The 18133-nt window shown below is 53.3% G+C and overlaps 4 protein-coding genes across 4 annotated transcripts; all 4 read left to right on the forward strand.

The window, feature by feature from the left end:
* Positions 1 to 2373: 2373 nt before the first annotated feature.
* Positions 2374 to 6285, forward strand: ABB37_02391 (putative mitochondrial hypothetical protein; the record flags this gene model as incomplete). Its single annotated transcript, XM_015799375.1, has 1 exon — positions 2374 to 6285. One exon carries the CDS (start codon positions 2374 to 2376, stop codon positions 6283 to 6285), a length of 3912 nt encoding a protein of 1303 aa, XP_015662853.1.
* A 3182-nt stretch (positions 6286 to 9467) lies between these two features.
* Positions 9468 to 10772, forward strand: ABB37_02392 (hypothetical protein; the record flags this gene model as incomplete). The annotated part of the gene is made up of 1 exon (XM_015799376.1): positions 9468 to 10772. Exon 1 carries the CDS (start codon positions 9786 to 9788, stop codon positions 10770 to 10772), a length of 987 nt encoding a protein of 328 aa, XP_015662854.1. The 5' UTR covers positions 9468 to 9785.
* A 1667-nt stretch (positions 10773 to 12439) lies between these two features.
* ABB37_02393 (hypothetical protein) lies at positions 12440 to 14079 on the forward strand (the record flags this gene model as incomplete). Its single annotated transcript, XM_015799377.1, has 1 exon — positions 12440 to 14079. The coding sequence occupies exon 1, from the start codon at positions 12886 to 12888 to the stop codon at positions 14077 to 14079; it is 1194 nt and encodes a 397-aa protein (XP_015662855.1). The 5' UTR covers positions 12440 to 12885.
* A 2433-nt stretch (positions 14080 to 16512) lies between these two features.
* Positions 16513 to 17658, forward strand: ABB37_02394 (hypothetical protein; the record flags this gene model as incomplete). The annotated part of the gene is made up of 1 exon (XM_015799378.1): positions 16513 to 17658. One exon carries the CDS (start codon positions 16513 to 16515, stop codon positions 17656 to 17658), a length of 1146 nt encoding a protein of 381 aa, XP_015662856.1.
* Positions 17659 to 18133: the final 475 nt, after the last annotated feature.

Below are 18133 nucleotides of genomic sequence, written 5' to 3' on the forward strand. Positions count from 1 at the left end.
ACCTTGTTATATATATATATATATATATATATATATATATTTGGTGAGAGACCGTGCACGTGGTTTGACGTCCGAGCTGCTTTATCGATGCGAAAAATCTTTTTGGGCTTTGCACACAATCGTTCACCGGGGAAGGCGGCAAGCACGTGTAAGGTTTTTCTTTTTCTTTCTTTCACTTCTTCTTCTTTTTTAAACTTTTATTTTCCATAGTTACTGCTGTTTTGTGCGTGTGCGTGCGTGGTGTTACTGCGTAGGTTCATGTATCCGTTTCTCCTGAAAGCTGCGTTACCTTGTCTTCTTCCTTTTATTATTATTGGCCACGTCATGACCCCGTTTGCACGGCAGTTTGGTGCGTGGTGTTATTCATGGCGGCGCGATGAACGAAAGGTGCGGAATATGCAAAAAAAAAGTGGAAAGAAAAAGAAAATAGTTGTAACGAAAGATGACCGACAAAACCACAGCCCACTCAGTGAGTGAAATGCGTGACGCGGCCAATTCCGCAAACTGCAACAACCACCAAAAAGAAAAGAGACTCATTTGGACCCGTCTTCTCTTTTTTTTTCCCAATCAGCTTTGTTTTTGTTTGATTTGTTTTTCTTTTGTTGTCGTTTTCAATCTTTTAAAAAATATTTTTCTTCTTCTTTGAGCATGTGTGTCATGTGCAAATTGCCATCTTTTCCACCAAAAAATGCTCTCTTTTTTTTTTGTTTTCTTTTGAACGGAAGTTGCCTGAAATCGCGCATCGTTTGCGCGCGTCTCCCCTACCGGATACAGTTGTACCATATCATCTCTGGCGGACAGTAAACGTGGTACGGCATTCGCCCAGTTGTATGCTGATGGCCCTTTTTCTGTTTCTTATTATTATTGCCTTTGTCGCTGGCTTTTCTTCGCGCTTTCATGCTTGTCCGTTTCCCTCTTCTTCTGCAGTTTTGTCAAGAGCTGGCAGAACGGGAGAAGTGCCCTCCTTTCATTTTTTTCCTTTTTGAGGAGCGAAAATAAAGTAGCTCCTGGTGCGCAAAAGAGCTGCGGGCCCTTGAGCTTTCGCAAATGAAGGGACTGCGCGCCATATCAGTCTATCTATTTACCTACCTCTCTAAATAAGGTTCATTCAAGTGGAAACTTTGAAAAAAAGTGGAAGGCGTAACTACTTCTCGTGTGCTTCAGCGGTTTTTCTTTTCTTCTTGTGTCTGTTTATTTGTCCATCTTTGTCAATGTGTGAAAATGAAATCTTATTTTCCCCCTGTTCTCTTTCGCAACTAGTCTGTGTTTAGTTTTTCTGAACCCGAAAGTTAGTGTAACAGCACACACGAAACCAATGAAATAAACACGGAACAAACGCGCTTCCATCTTTCTTTGATGGGGGCGAGATAGCGAAGAAGCAGCTGCGGTTCTTTATTTTCGGTTCGACAGCAGCAGCAGCAGCAAGTGAACAGCATCAGAAGATGTCGTGTCATGAGTATTCGTGCGCGCCTTCCAACGCGACGCTAAGATGCACACGCTCCGCACTACTGCAATGTCGACGACACCGGAAAAGGAGAGAAACGCCACACACAGAGTCCAAAAAACAAAAGCAGTAGAACAACAGCGCAGGAGCAGACCTGCCAGCTCCGGAGACAACAAGGTACTTCGCACCATTGTGTGTGATTGTGCATGTGCTTACTTCGTCTGTCAGCTCTAGATATTCTCATGAGTAGTATGCAAGCTTTCCTTCTTTGCGCACTTGTCGCGCTGTCCTCGGCTACCTCCTCCTCGTTTCACATCGACGTTTTTACTCCCACAAATTGGTATTTTCCTCCGTCTTATTCGTGTTGTAATGGTCACGCTTCTTTGTTTATCTATCGATGTATGTAACTGGTCGCAACACTGTGTCACCAACGGTAGTCTGTGAAAGAGTTCCATTTGTTTCATTTTTTCACTTTTTCTCCCTTTTTCTTCTTCCCACCCGCTGAGTTTTCTTACAGTGCCGTGTTCGCCCCAAACTGACGAGAACGAATTATAAAAAGAAAGGGAAAAACCGTCGTGCGTTGCTTTCCTGGCTCTGCTGTGCGGTCCCTTATTCCTCCCTCTTTTTTTTCCCCCGCTCTTGAGGTTTTCTGGCTCTGTGCGAGCCCACGTCTTCTAAGAGAAGGAAGGAAGCACACCCACCCGCCTAGCCAAGCAGCGCGACGCGGTAGGCAACGATGATGAACGTCGGTGTACCTCCTCCGGGCTTCTACGGCCAGCCGGGCGTGACGCCGCAAAACGGCCCCGTAGCCGCTGTCGCCGCATCGCACAGCCCTTACCCCTCTGCGCAGGGAAAGCCAAACCAGCCAATACAGCAAGAGATGATGGCGCCGCTCCAGCAGCAGCAGCAACAACTGCAAGGGAAGCCGAATGGGGGGTCCGCAGCCAGACATGCGAACGGAGAACGGCGACGCGGTGCCGCGCGCGAACTACGACGCCAACTCGCAGAAGGCGACGTATGCGAAGCGCGTCCGACGCGGCGAGGATCCGAAGCCAACGGCGCACTCCGGCGTGCAGATCGCCAATCGACCCGTCGCAGCCGCTGCGGATCCGCAGCGGGTGAACAGCAACCTGGCCGGTGACGGCCCCGCCTTTGCGCGTGCGGTCGCGGAGCCGGCGCATTACTCCTTCAACGTCGACCACAGCTCCTTTGCGCGTGATGCGTACCGCAGTGGCGCGCTCCGGGCCGGCTCCTACCACGGCTCCATGTACAGTGGCATGGGCATGAACCCATTGATGGGGTCCATGATGATGGGGGGCGGACCCATGGGTTCGATGTACGGCATGGGCAGCATGTACGGCATGGGGATGACGCGGCCCGCCTCACTCTTCGGCTCCCTGTACGGCATGGGTGGTCCGATGGGCTCCATGTACGGCATGAATCCGATGATGGGTGGGTCGATGTACGGCATGAATCCCATGATGATAGGCTCCATGTACGGGATGGGCGGTGGAATGGGTTCGATGTACGGCATGGGCCCCCCGATGGGCGGGTCCATGATGGGGCTGATGGGCGGCTCCATGTACGGCGGCATGCCCGGCGGCGGTGGCAGCCAGTTCGGCCCGAACGGCTACGGCAGCGTCTACGGTAACCAGAACGGCAGTATGGGCGGCGGTAATGGCGGTTCGCAGTACAACGGCGTGGGCGGCGCACCGAGGGGGTACGAGGCCGCAAACGGCACCGGACCGACCGGTGTGAACGGCGCTGGGGCGGCGCGGGGCCCCGCCGGCGTGGGTGCTGTGTCACCCGGGCATCCCAACAACTCTGCCGGTGCTGGTGCCACCGGCGTGTCCCCATCGCAGGCAACTGAAGCCAGACAACAGCAACCGCTGCCGGATGCCAAATCCGCTCCGCTGACCCCGCAGCCCAACCTGGCCACCATGCCCGCCGCGGGGAACGTGGGCTCTGGCGCGGCGCAGGGCAGCGAACGGAGGAGCGGCATGGTGGGCATGTTGGTGCTCGCCGCCGCGGCGGATCCGGACGAGACGGTGGAGCTGCCGGGCGGCGCTGCGAGTGCGCTGACGCCGCAGGAAGTTTTCCGAACCGGCCCCGACGCCGAGTCCACGGCGACGGCCGTGAAGGAGTCGCCGCTCTGCCAGCCCATCTTCACCAGCGTCGGCAGCGGCCACAACGCGGCTGTGCTCATCGCCACAGATGACACGTCCGAGTCGCGCGCCGCGTCAGCTGCGGTTGTGCGGACGATGCTGGCGGAGGTCGTCGGCGTGATGGAGCGAGCGGCGTCGGCAAATGGGGAGCTAGGCTACTACGACGCGCGCATCTCGGTCTGCGTGCTGAACAACGCGAAGGAGGCGGTGGATATGGTGGCCGGCGGCGCGACCAAGACGCCAGAGGTGGGCTCGCACCCCGTCTTCGGCGCCGCCTTCTTGAACATGGACACTATCACGGTGCAGAACTCTGCGACGCACTTGCCGAAGGTGGACGCGGTCATCACGATGGCCTGCAACACGCCGAGCGCGCCGGTCATCGTCGTCGACGCGGTGGTGAAGCAGGTGCGGCCCTCGCAGAAGGGCGAGAACCCCAGCGACGTGCTCCTTTCGTCGGTGCTCTTCCTCATCAGCAACATGTCGGTGGGCCCGACGACCTTCTTCGAGTCCCTCCGCAGCGACGGCTTTGTGCCGCCGGCCATTACGAAGAGCTGTGTCGGTGGCGCCTGCTGCACCGTGGCGGTGCTCTGCATGCCAACATGCAGCGAGCCCTCCAGTGCGCAGACGGCGCTGGCCTCGCTGCGCAGCATCCGCGCCGTGCAGAACTCGGCGCCCCGCAGCGGTAACATCGCCCGCTTCATCACCTTCGCCACAGGCGAGAACGACAAGCTGCGGCAGAAGCCGGACGTGGACCCGGCGGTGCTGGCGAAGGTAGACACGATGCTGGCGGATGGGCGGGCCATGCTGGCCGATCCGCGGAACGCCGTCCCAGTCGCCTACCCGAGCTCGCAGCGGCCGCAGGAGCGCCCCGTACAGACTCCGCAACTCACCTCGCGCGACATCGACGCACACGCGACGGAGAAGGGCCGTGACGTGGCAAACCCGGTGCGCGTGGTGGTGATCGCCAGCCCGTCCGCGTCGAATGGGCTGCCGCCCACGTTTGCGATGGGGGCGGACAACAAGTCGATTGTCGACGTCGCGACGAACGCGTCGGCGCCGGCGATGGAGGTGGTGGTGCGGGCGCCGGAGGACTGGCGCGGCAGTGCGACCGCCAAGCAGGTGAACGAAGTGCAGACGCTCTTCCAAAACGGCAACAACACGGCGATCATCGGCAACGTCTCGCCAAACGAGGTGAACCAGCTGGACAAGCAGCCGCTCTGGCTGTCCTACAAACGAATGGTGTCCTCTTTGCTCAGTGTCGCGTCTCAGAAGTACAAGTCTGCGGAGGTGAGTCTGAGCGTCGTCCTCGTCAGCGGTAACGAGATGCTCGCGGATTTGCTCACAGGGATGGACGCCGCAACGCCGGCGCCGCAGGTGCCGCAGAGGCTGTCCGTCGCCTACTCCCCCCTGTTCGGCCCCACCGTGTACAAGGCCACCATTATTAAGCAACCCACTCCGTTGCAGCTTGAGTCTACGATCAACGGCGCCCTCTACCACGTGCCGGCGATCCTGGAGCAGTACCCGGGCAAGAAGACGCTCATCGTCGCTTCCGCCGTGATGAAAGGCGTGACGGGCAGCGACGTGTACACGAGCTCCATGCTGGCCGCCAGTGCGATGGACCCAACGCTCTTCCTCAACATCCTCGACAAAAAGCCGGACGTGCCGCACGACCTCTTCGAGTACGCCTTTGGCGGGCCGTGCTGCACGCTGTTCCTGGCGGATGTCATCCAGGGCGACCCCGACGTGGCGCCGCTGATCGAGCTGATGCGGCGCCTCGGCGCAACGCAGAACCGCAGCGTGCGCATTTGCAGCGTAAAGAAGTTCATCGCCTTTGCGGAGGAGAGTCTGCGCAAGGCGGACGCCAAGGCGGCAGCGGCGAAGTCGGACACAGAGCGCGACTCCATCTTGCGCAGCAAGAAGAGCATGGAGGTCTTCTACAACGAGTACAAAACTCTCATCGAGGATCCGGAGCACCACGACCCGAAGACGTATCGCCGCAGCGGTGGTGGCGGCCTCAGCAGCGGTGGCTCCGGCATGATCGCCCCAGCAGCCTCCGGTAGCGCAGCGCCAACAGCGTCGACAGGGCGGACACGCAGCGGAAATGCACTGACAAGTGGGTCACGCGGCATCGCGACGCCTGGAAAAGAGGGCAGCGGACGGGTAAGCTCGAGTGGCCACCGCAGGGACCGGAAGGACGGTGATGCGATCTCCAGCGGAAGTCGACGCAGCGGCTCCAGTCATCGCAGCGGCTCCAGTCATCGCAGCGGCTCCGGCAAGTCGAAGGACAAATCGTCCTCCAAGAAGCCGACGGACAAGAAGCGCGACGATAAGAAACGACCGAGCAGCAGCGGTAAGGGGGCCGATGCAGGGTCGCGTAGCAGCAGCCGCAGCGGTGGATCGAGCCGTCACAGCAGCGGCTCACACCGCAGCAGCAGCAGTGGCGCCAAACGAAGTAGCAGTGGAAACAGCGGTGCCAAGCGTGCCGGAAGCGCTAGCGGCGCCAAACACAGCAACGGAAGCGGTAGCGGTGCCCATCGTAGCAGCAGCAGTGGCGCCAAACGAAGTAGCAGTGGAAGCAGCGGTGCAAAGCGTGCCGGAAGCGGCAGCGGTGCCAACCGCAGTGGAAGTGGCTCGCACCACCACCACAACCGCTCTTCTTCGTCCAAATCGAGGTAGGCTGCCACTGCAACGGAGTCGTGTCTTCGACTTTCCTTATCCTTCCTTCTTGGGATCCGCTTGCAGACACGACTTGTGAGGCGGCCTACTTCACTCGGCACCTCTTATTATTATTATTATTACTGTGTTCATTTTGCGCTTCATTTTCGTATTACTGTTTTCTCTTTTTGCTGTGTGCGTCTGCTGTTGTTTTTCAAACGGTGCTCACGCTCCGTCGCGCCCCCTTTCGTGCTTCCTTCTTCTTTTCTTTCCCCCCTTTGCAACAGTTGCTTTCTGGTAAACGTGCGACGCATAGCGCAATGCAGCACCGGTTGTTTTCTTCATAGTATCTCTTTACCTCCTCCCTCCCAAATTATGACAAACGTTTATGTGCTACTGTTTTCTTCTTTCACCTTCCTTCGTCTTCTTTTTTTTTGTTCTTGTTGGTTACAGAGGAGGCGGGTAAAGAACACATCACGGAGGTGGTGCTGCCGTGCTCTCCAAACATGTTCTTCTTATATTCGTGTTATATTACGGCTCCCCCTCTTCTTTTCTTCTCCCTTTTCCTGAAGGAGCATGTGCAAGAATTGGTTGTTTACAGTTGCGGTTGTTTTTATCATGTATGTTGTTGATGCATCTTCTTTGAGTCACTGGACTTGGAAAAAGAAAAGAAAAGGCATAAAAGCGCTGAGGCGTCGTACTAAACAGAAAACGACAACAACAAAAAAGGGAAGAAAGTTATGTATGTGAGCACCTTTACTGTGCATTTAGGTTTAGTCAACATCCTCCGTGACAAGAGGAAGTTAAAAAGCAATCTCATTTGTGCGTGAAGGGGAAGACTGCGGAGGAAGATGCGTAGAGGGGGAGGGACCGCAAAGCATTCGCACTCCCTGTTTTGCCAAAGCAACAAGGAATGATACGAATACGAGGAATTTTGCTTTCAGGTGAGAGGAGGTGCGGCGCCGTCGGCGAAGTCTTGCTTCGGTTTTTTTCCCCTCGACACTCTTCTCTATACACGCCAGTCCCCCGAGATGTGCACCGCCGATGTGGTGGGAAGAAAAGAAATGAGTTTTGTCCTTCGAGTACTACTACTATTATTATTATTACTTTTGATTCATATGACGTACGAGTTCTGCTCGTCATGTGCAAGAAGTCGACGACCATGTGAATAGCTTTCTTTAGTGTCGACTGTGCTTTAATATTTTTTTGGTTTGTTTCCCTATAGCTACTTTACTTTTTCAATGTCTACCTTGCACCTTTTTAAACATTTCTGTTTTAGTGGAAGCTAACAGCAGTTGTTCAGCTGCTTGTAAGACAATCCGATCTTTTTAGTTCTTGCTGTTGCTACTTGTGTTGGTCTGTGTGGAAAGGAAGTGCCGTGTTTGTGCATCGCTGCGCTTGTGGTGGCCGTGCACATGAAAAAACGGGAAAAGACGGCTCGTCCTCGATTGTTTCATTTTAACCTTTTGCTTCTTCTCCCCTTCATCGTTACCTCGTCCGTCTCCCCCATGTGCTCATGTCTTGAATTAACTTAATTGTGTGTTGCGAAGATTGCACAGGGGCAGGTGCACGGCGGACAAAGGTCTGTATGTTTATTGATGTGCGTTTGTTCTTTCCTGTTTTTCTTTTTGGCCCCCCCCCCTCCCCTCCTCCTCTGATTCTCTTTGTGTGCATCGGTTTCCTCACTCGTCGGTTGCGTGAGACAGGTATGGAAAACATACACACAGAGAAGTATCGTGTTTTTTTTTTCATTCTCTTGCTGTTTCTTGCTTCAGTGATCGTTGTGTATGTGAGATTTGTTTATGTTGTTGGCGGTTGTCACTTCTCTTGGCTTTTTTTCCCCGTCTCTTCTTCCTTCTCCCCCTCCCTCTCCGTTGTGCAAACGACAAACAAAAACCTTTTCTTATTTCGGTGCGGACGATGTAAAGTTAAGTGACACGGCGTGTGATACAAAACTGTGAGCTGCGAAATAGTGTGAGCAGCGTGATGATGTGGCCGAACTACCCCCCTTCCTTATTTTTTCTGGTGTTCTGTTGTTCTCTTCATTCACTTACGTGTGTTTTATCTATTGTTTACCTGCGAGACCCTCTTTCCTCTCTTTTTTTTTTCAAGTGCTCTTCTCACTCACGTGTACAGAGCGTCGTATGTGCCTCGACGCCGTCCCCCTCTATTACACCCCACCTTTCTTCTCCTTTTTTTTTGCTACCGGCTTTCTTTTGTCGACGCTGTTGAAGCACCTCGACGTGCATCGAATTGCATCACGTGCCTGTCCACCGTCGCAAGCATGCCCACGAAGGCTAATGGAGATGAGCCGCTAAACGGCCATAACTCGCTCGTGTTTCTTCCTCTACCCTCTGTACTAGCTCCCCAGACTCGTTACTTCAATGCGCCGCACGAAGAACGTTTGTATTCGTTCTTTGCTGTTGAGGTGATAAGACGACACCGCGATTCGGGCGAAAAGCGTTCCTTCAAGCCGCTTTACAGGAAACCGTCTTCAGTTTTTTCCCCTTTTCTTCTTACGTCTGATCTTAAGTTCACGCCTCACGCTTCGTTATTTTTTTTCTTTTTTGTTGTTCACGTCTGACTTCGCGCCAGAACACACACATCCCCACACCTAAAGAGCATCAGTAACACAGATTAATGAAAGTTTACCAAAAGATGTCTACAAGCAAGTAGGAAGAATGGCGCGGATATCGCCGTAGCGACCCGCATTCTTGTTATTGGAAGGCGTGCCTTGCCTGTCCCATTTTGTTTTTCTTTTGCTTTTACGCTGGTTGTACTCGCCCTTTGCGTATACAAACAGAAAAAAAACAACGAATAGGGATGTAATGCGCATTGAGGATGAACCTTCAGTGTTTGTGTCGCAAGTGCGCCGTGTGAAGGCGCTTTCATCCCGATGCACTCAGGCCTTTTTGTTCTTCTTCCACTGGTTGAAGCAACAGGATGCATTAATTTTCTGTTAAAGAGAGAGTCTTGAACAAGTGGGCAAGTTATGTGACCGTGAGCATACATTTCTATGGACATCTCTTACGCAAGCCGAATTCGTCGTCGTTTCACACTTGCATCGCTATCTGCCCTCTTTTCTTCCTTCCTCACTTCACGGCACCCCCGTCACTTTCTCCTCCTGCCCCGCCCCCCTCCTCGCTCTCCCTTCTCACTCTTCTCTTCTGTCTGCAACGCAACAACGATCTCTTCCCTTTTACAGCTCCCAAACTTGCGCAGTTGCGCACGTGCACCCATCTCCTCTTTTCATCCAACCCCCTCTTTTTTTCCCCCTTTCTCTGCGTTGGTTCGTCGGAGAAGACAGAAATCGCTGTCGTGCGTTTTCTTGTCGCTTTCGTTGCTTCTCATTGTTCTATTTTTCATTTTCTCTTTCTGTTGTTTCTTTGAGATATTTTCAAAGGACGCGTGAGGCGGTCGTATTCTTCTTCGCCTTGCATCCCCAAATAAGTGGATTGGAGAAACAAACAAAAAAAAGTCTCAAACAGTGAGGCATCGACGGCAGCGCGGTCGACGTCGTCATGCAAAGCAACGGAAATTACATGCAGATGCAGGCCGGTGGCCTGCACCCGCAGCAGATGGAGTGGCTAATGCAGCAGCAGCGGATGCAGGGTGGCAGCCCGCAGGCCGTCTCGGCCTCCCGTGCCTACCACCTGGAGCCGATGAACGTGCCACAGCAGCAGCAGCAGCAACAGGGACAGTTGTCGCCGCACTCGAGCAATGCAATGATGAACAACGGCGTCGGAGGGGCCCATCAATACGGACCGATGGGGATGCTACCACCGCAGCAGCAGATGGGCATGGGTGGCTACGGCGGACCGAACATGATGATGATGGCCCCACAGGGCGGCAACGGTGCTGCGTACGCTGGCGCCAACTTCGGCGGCACGCCCTCACCTCTCCACAACAATAACGGCGGCGAGGCCGGTGCGGGCGAGTGGAATCAGGTGAACTTCCAAAACGTTTTCAGCAACGCCGCAGACCCGCAGACGCAGCAGAACGTCTTTAAGCTGGATGATGGCAAGCCGCTGCCCTTCCCACCGGGCCATCTCCTCGCCCAGTACCCGCCCGACTACCAGCAGCAGATGGTCTTTTACTATCGTCTGCTGCGGCTGCAGTACCCGGAGTTGTACCAGCAGTACGTCGACTACTACAACACCTTTTACGAGCCCCTCTACAACCCGCCCGCGCCGACGCCGGAGGTAAAGGAGCGTCGTGCGCCGCCGCCAAAGAAAAAGAACGGGCCCCCGCCACCGCAGCAGCAGCAGCGGCCGACGCCCCCGCCGCAGACGGCACCGCCGCCGCAGCCTATGCAGCCGCTGCCGCCGCCGGTGCAGGGGTCTCCGCAGAAGAAGCAGGAGGGTTTGCAGCGGTCCAACTCTAACGTGAGCAGCGGCCTCACCCGGCAGAGCTCGCTGCGGCGTCAGAATTCGATGCGGCGTGCGGAGGTGAATCATCTGAAGAACGAAGGTGGGCTGAAGCGACTGCCCAGTATGCACCAGTCGTAACGCTCGGAGGGGAGGTGTAGGAGGCGCAGAGGGCATTCGCACACGCACCACCTTACGCTCTCCCTTCCATATTATTATTGTTGTTATTGTCATCTAAAACAACAACAGCGGTACACAAAGCAAGATAGAATGCCAAATACTCCCAACAGGGAGAAAAAATGTGGTGATTCGAGAAAGCTTGCCTCACTTCTCGCGGTTTTCCTTTCTCTCTGTTGTTTTCCTCTTGCTTGCGTTTATTTGCTCATATATATAATTTTTTTTTTTTGCTGCCAGAACTAGCAGGTGTGACAAAGATGGTCATTGCTTGTGTTTCTTGTTTTCTTTTGTTTTATTGCTGTGGTTGCCTCCCATCCCGCCCGACCTTGCCTTCTAATGTGCCGTGTGGACTGTACATGAACAGATCTCTATTTTCCTGTTATGATGTTATCTTACCCCGTTAAACGATCTCATATTGTGCTGTGGTGTCGGTGTGCACAAGTGGACAGCTTGTTTTTACTGTCACTGTTATTACTACTATTTTGTGTGCACATTAACGTGAAAGAGCCGTGGGTGATGAACACGCCAACGATCCCTTTTTTTTTGTTCCCCACCAAACATTTTTTTGTTTGTTTCTCGGAGGATCGGAGCTAAAAGTCATGCGAAGAATGGTGCGACTTCATGGCAGAATTTTCCTTTTCCTTCTTCTATTATTTGCGTTGCGATGCGCTGTATTGTTCCTTTTTCTTTCGGTTGTTGCTGCTTCGGTGGTGGTCGCGGTGGCACCGCACTCGGTATATACGCGCAGGAGGTTGAAAGGTTGCTTTTGAGCAAATTTCTATTTCCGTATGTTTCTCAGTGTTTTCCTATCTGTTTTTTTCTTGCTGATGGAAAATAAATATATATTTTTTCGAATCTTTTATTTCGACCTTCCACTGGAACTGGGAGAGGTTGGCAACGTACTCCCCTCGCCCGAATAATGTGTACATCATCTATATATTGAGTTTGTTTCGCTTGACGTTTTTGTTCATAACAGTCGATGATCCGCCATAAAAGTTGTTGACGCCCGCCTTGAATGCCGTTATCTTTTTTTACCTTCCCCGAAGCAATCGAGCGCTGATCCCACAGGAGGGAACCGCGGAGACTGGCAAAATGACCACACACACACACACACACACACACACACACACGTACGTCGTTTCCTATTTTACGCGTGAGTCTTGTGTGTGTGTGTGTGTGTGTGCTTGTTTGTGTGTATGCTTTGACAATGGCAGGTTTAGTAGCTGGAACGAAGCGCATTTTTTTCCCTTTTACCCGGTGCATGCTGTACTTGAAAAACAAAAAAACAAAAACCATAAAGATCGAGACGCGAAACAGCGAGGCTTCCGCACCTCTTGCTCACTGGCACTCTATCTGGTTTCCCATCTGCTGAGGAATTGTGAGGAGTTCTCTGCCGTGTCAGATTTGAAGACGAGGACGTGAGCGAGTACACACTTCGCCAGCTCTTTCGCTGTCTTATGTTTTTTTCTTGTTTCTTCTCGGGTCTGTGGTTAAAGTGCACCTTTTACTTGTGCTCCAACGTGCGTCGCAGTTTCCTCTCCCACACATCGCCTCTTCTCTACTATTTCTTTTCCCCCTTCTTCATCTCTCCTTCTCCGCACGTTCTTCACGGCTCTGTTGCCACGATTCGCAGCCCTCGATTTACGCGTTACGTCTTTCCTTTTCTTCTTCTGCGTTTTTGCTGGATGTCCTACCGTTGTGATTGACTTCTCTGTCCATTGGCTTCCTTCGCGCGACACGTGTCTTCAACCCCCTCAAACGTGTGTTTCCTCCTTCTCTCTACCCCCTTCAAAACGTTGTACATCTATCATCTACGTGCGATCGTTTCCCTTACATCGGTATCTGTTCCACCTTTGTTTTTTTTTCCTCGCTTCACTCGTCAGTTCTTTACGGGTCTTTCTTCGCGGCTGTTGCCGGCTCGTTCGGCAGGCTATTCCGCGTGCTCCCCTTCTCTCTCTTCCCGTTTTTTTATTATTGATTTGTTTTACGCGGGATTGCAAGAGTGGCTTCTGTTTTCCTTTCGAACTCCCCTCCGACACACAAGCAAACTAACGACCCTGCCCGCGGCAGCGGTGAGATGAGTCTCTACGGAAACGCGGGATGGCGTTACGGAGAACAAAATGGCTCGCAGAACGGCTCCTTCTACGGAGTACACAATAGCTGTCCATATATGCCGGTGACCTACGGGGGCAGCATGCGCGGCGCCAACAACTCCTTTTACGGTGCACTCCAGCGCAAGAGCAGCTTTTACGCGGACATTCCACAAAGCGGTGCCTCATCTTTTCTTCCTGCACCCACGCCGACGGTGGCGCTCGGCACTGTGGCGCAGACCGCCAACGACGGTGCGGCTACGTCGAACGCGTCGAGCTACTACGACTCCGTGTTCGATAGTAACGCCACAGAGGAGCCGGTCGCTCCCCCGCCGAACGATGCGAACTCGCAGGACACGCCGCCGCCGCTTCTGCGCCGAAATTCCTCCAGTCGACTGTTGCGACGGAAAGTGAGTTTCTCCGGTGTGCCGCCGACGCTGCCGCCGGAGGTGGAGCCGCCTGTGCTGGCGCCGACAGTGAAACGCATGGGCACGCGTCGACTGAGCATCTCCCCCTCCGAGTTAAGCGTTGGAAATGAAGCAGGACAGCAGCAGTTTCCGTCCTCCCGACAGGCACCGCCACCGCATCTGGAGCGACCACCGCTTCAGCAACCGCTTCTATATGCGCCGCAACCACTACCACCACAACGACCTGTACACAATGGCGAGCCACCGCAGTACGTTGAGCAACAGGCGCCGTACAGCGCACAGGAGCCACCGTATGTGGAGCAGCAACTTGCACACGACCCGTCGCAGCAGCAACCGTATGTTGCCGACCAGTGTCCCCCGTACGGTAAACCACCACAAGCACAACAAGAGGAAAAGCTGCCGCAGCTGGCAGAAGAGGCATCGCAGGAGGGAGAGGAAGTGCTCCAACAGCAACTCGACGACTTTACTGGGGCAAGTACTCCTCAACCGCAGCCTACATTTGCGACGGGCGGGTTGGTGAGGCGCAGCAACTTCGGCTCGTTCAGTCGGGGTAATAGTGTGCTGGTGCTTCCCCATCTCATTCGTCGTCCGCCCACCGGGTACGGGCCGTTCATGCCGAATTACGCAATGATGCCCTTTCCGCCTCGTCCGGTGTATCGGCCTCCCTTTAATCCGTATCGCAGTGCTCTTTATGGCCCTTACAACACCAACATGATGCTGTACCAAAGACAAGCTATGTCAAATCGTTATTGAACGTTGCTTCCAGATCTCAAACGAAAGAGAGGAGGAAGTGGTGTGGCGACGTGTGAAGACGGACACAAAACAATCACCTTTTTTTCCTTGCACTGCGTTTCCTTTTTTTTTAAATATGTACATGTACATATATATATATATGTGTGTGTGTGTGTGTGTGCGTGTGACTGCGTATTCAGCCTTTTGAAAGGACTTTTCTTTCTTCTTCTTTTTTCCTTCTCAAAGTTCTCCACTTCATTCGACATGCATTCGGCAATGTAGATTAGTTTTGCACATCTCCTTTTCAAACTGGCTTTACTGCGAACAATGATGATGTGATTATTCTGTTGTGTTATTGTGACTCTCTTCACCCGTTACCGTTTTTCAAAGTATTGACTTACAGTGTGTACGCGTACAAGCTCAGTGCGGCTTCTTATCTTTTCACCTTTTTTTTTCTTCGACGTTGCTGCCTTTTTGCAATTATTCACCTAACGAGATGTATTAGTAGTGATGTGCGTGTTTTCTTTTTTTTCCCTTTTCGAGTAATACGGTAACGCGGGGTGCGTAATGAGCGCAGTTCACCTCTTGCTATTTTCTCCCTTTTTACCTCATTTTTGTTTTTCTGTATTGATTGTTCCGCGCACTTATTGTTATTATTAGTATTATCTAATTTGAATACTTATTTATATCTGCCTATGTGTTTTTTGTGCTCGTTATGCATAACAACTGTTTGTGAACTTCTTCTCTTTTTTATTATTATAAGATAACCGTCGAATATATATATTTTTTAAATTTCCGTAGAGGATGAAAGGACACCCCTGTTTGTGATCCTCGCGATGTTCGGTGCACGAACTCCGTTCGACTTGATCGGTGTGCTCTACTGCTCTTTGTTGTCTCGCCTTCCTCCGCGCACTGCTCTGCAGCAAGGTCTTTCTTCGCCTTAGTTTTATGCTCTACATCTCTTTTTTTTTCTTGCTCGCGGACGAACCAGAGTTTCTGTCGCTTCGACGGCTGCGAAGTTCTCCTTCTCGCCACTCCTACTCCTCTTGTTTTATTTGTTTTTCTCTCTCTCTCTTCGGTTGTATTCCTTCGACAGCAGAGTCTTATTCCTCGTAGTTTTCTTCACGCTTACGCTTTACCTTCTCTTCTGTGTTTTCTCCTCTCTTTTTCTTCCGTTTTGTGCTTGCGTGGGAGGGCGCGTTCTCACACGGCTGATATTGTTATTATTGTTTCACTTACCTATCGCTTATTACTCTTTATCGATTCATTTTGTTTTCATTCGGTTTCCCTTTTCGCTCTCAGCGTGTCGCCTTGGGATGCCAGGTGATGAGGCAGTGCCGTGACTGGGCGGCGTCTTCTCATTTTGGTCTTTGCGCTTTGTGTCTCTCCGTCGGTGCCTTTTCCTCTGCCCTCCTTCGTGTCTCTCGTCTGGTGTTTTTGGTGTTGTTGAAAGGCGGCTCCCACCCAACCTTATGTCTGTATGTTACGGTACGTGGATTTCGCTGTACATGCGCCGCGGCTCTTTGTTTTTTCTCTTCCTTGACTCTTTTCTATGTGCACAGTCTTTTCTCTTTTCCTTTTCTTTGTTAAGGACGGTTCTGTCGCTGCGACTCTGCGGTGGGTTCGTTGACGTTGCTAGCGAGAAATGGTAAGCGGGACATGTATGTGCGTTTGGTACTTCGTGTTCGCAGGGTGACCGTGGTGGAATCGGTCGGCGCCTCCCTGTAGCTCAAAGGGGTATGAGGAGTGCGGGGTGTGCACATGCGTGACAAAAGAAAGGAGGCATACGCTCTGATTAGTATTATACCAGAGGGAAACAAAAGGCCCTTCCCCTCCCTTCCCTCCCCTCGGCCGCAGAGAGAGCCGTCATCTCTGTGTGTTCGTAGCGGCCGCCGTGAGCTGGCAAACGAACGCCCAATTTCCTGTTGTGGCAGCGTGTACTGCCCATTACCGCACTCTTCACTTTCTTTTTTTGTTCTTCTTACTCTCCTCCTCCTCCCCTTGTCTACTGCCTCCTTATTCATATTTGTCATAAAAACAAACCAATGGCGAGTACATTGTTGTTCTGCTTTCTTCGTCCAGCCGTGAATTCGTCCGCGGTAACAAAAGGCGACGACAGCAACACGAAAACTTCACACCTAACGTGACACGCGCTCCTCTTCCTTTAACGCTACACCCTGCGGTGGAAGAGGGAACCGCGGCACTTTATTTCTATTCCTGCTCCATTGACGTGACTCTCTTGTTATTCTTTTTGTTCCTGTTATTCTTTGGTTGTTTGTTTTGATCTAACGATTCAGTCCTTGCACGCGTACAAGCACACATGCGTGTGCTGACTACGCACCACAAATAAATCTCAAGTAGACACTCCCCTCACCGTCTGTTTTCCCACTTGCGGTGTGCTTGTCTCTTCGTCATCGGTGCGCCGCAGACTTGCGTTGATCGACACTTCACCGGATGTATAGACGAGGCGGTCCCCGCGATGGTGCTCCTAACACCACCGCCCCATGCCTAAGGCACGACTCGGTTTACGCCGACCGTCTTGCTTCTCGCGGTAGCGGCCGGAGCCGCGCATCTTCGAGCAGCCTTCCGCGGAGTTCTCCGTTGCAACGCCGGCCGTCGGTGCAGGCGCCGCCCCTCTCACCCGCCGTGCCAGACTTCGCCCCGATACCCGCGGGCACCTCTCTACCGGGGATCGTTGTGCCACAACATTTTCCTTCGCCGCTGCTGCAACGACCCGTCGTGCTGAGCCGCAACATTAGTGTTGGCAGCACCGGCTTCGGCAGCATGTACGGCAGCCTGTACGGCAACAGCAGTTTCTCCCAGCAACATTCCTTTTACGGTAACATGGGCAGCTTCTACGCCGGCTTTGGTGATGCGCTGAACGCCCGACCTGGCAACCGGGGCGGTGACTCTCTCACCCCCGCAGCGTCGTCTTCCCTTTCCTCCCCCAGTATTGGATCTTCTTCCTTCATGAACGCCTATCCATACGGCGAAGGGGACGACGACACCGCGACTCGCTCGGCCAACGCGTCCCCCGCTATCGCCTGCGAGGAAGACGACACGCCCCTCAGCCGCCGCGGCACCGCCGCTGCTCGTGCCTTGCGCCGCAAGGTGAGCTTTTCCGGACTACCGCCTCTGACGGAGGAGGAGGAGAGTCCGCAGCGCACCGTCGCGCTTACGCCACGGCGCGTTGGCTCACGCCGCCTGAGTGCTCAACGCGCAAGTCACGACGGGGAGCGAAATGCACCCCCTCCATCGGTACAGCCGCCACCACCGCCGCACCGGCAACCGCAACCGCCATCCCAACAATACGCGCCCATTGTCGTGGGCGGCAACTCCCCTGCTCACCGCGGCTTCGGCTCGATGTACTGCCAACAGCCGGCCTTGAGCGGCTACGGAGCGAACCAGAGCTACGGCCCTTACGCGACGAATGGGCGGAGTTGGAGGCCGTCTTACCCATCCGCACCGCCTACGAGTTCCCCACGAAACTCTGCCCAGCCGCAGTACAACATGTACGGCGGCAGAAGCTCCGCGCCGTTTGGCAATGGTGGTCTTGTGGTGATGCGGCCACGTCTTCTTATGAACGGGTACTATTTCTGAGGTGGTTGCGAGGATTGCTGGGTGGCTGCTGGTACGTGCCACGCATATTCCCACTCCTCCGCTACGCCCTGCCAATGTGTTTTGTTCGAGCGAGCGGGTTTTTTTCTGGGTTATTGGTGTGGTTTTTTCTTTTCTTTCTGGTCACTGGCACGCGCTCCTGTGGGAGTGCGCGCGACACGTTTGCTGACCTCTTTCTCATTCCTTGCTTGCGTGCAGTATTGCTACACCCCATTCCCCGTAGTCATCGTTTTTATTCCTTTGTACTATCCCCGTCTCTTGTCTCCCCTCCTTTCTTCCCGTATGTTCTTGCATAACTTGTGTAATTGTTGTTGTCATTGTACTCCAATTTCAAAAGAAGAAAAACCCACCGCTTTATCCTTGTCTTTTCGATTTCCTGTGTGTCTGTGTGTGCGTGTGTGGGAGACCAGGAGAATCATCATTGCATTAGTTTTTTTTTTTTAACTTCTACGTGAGT

The sequence above is a fragment of the Leptomonas pyrrhocoris genome, assembly GCF_001293395.1.
Source record: "Leptomonas pyrrhocoris isolate H10 chromosome Unknown, whole genome shotgun sequence".
NCBI classification, from domain to species: Eukaryota; Euglenozoa; class Kinetoplastea; order Trypanosomatida; family Trypanosomatidae; genus Leptomonas; species Leptomonas pyrrhocoris.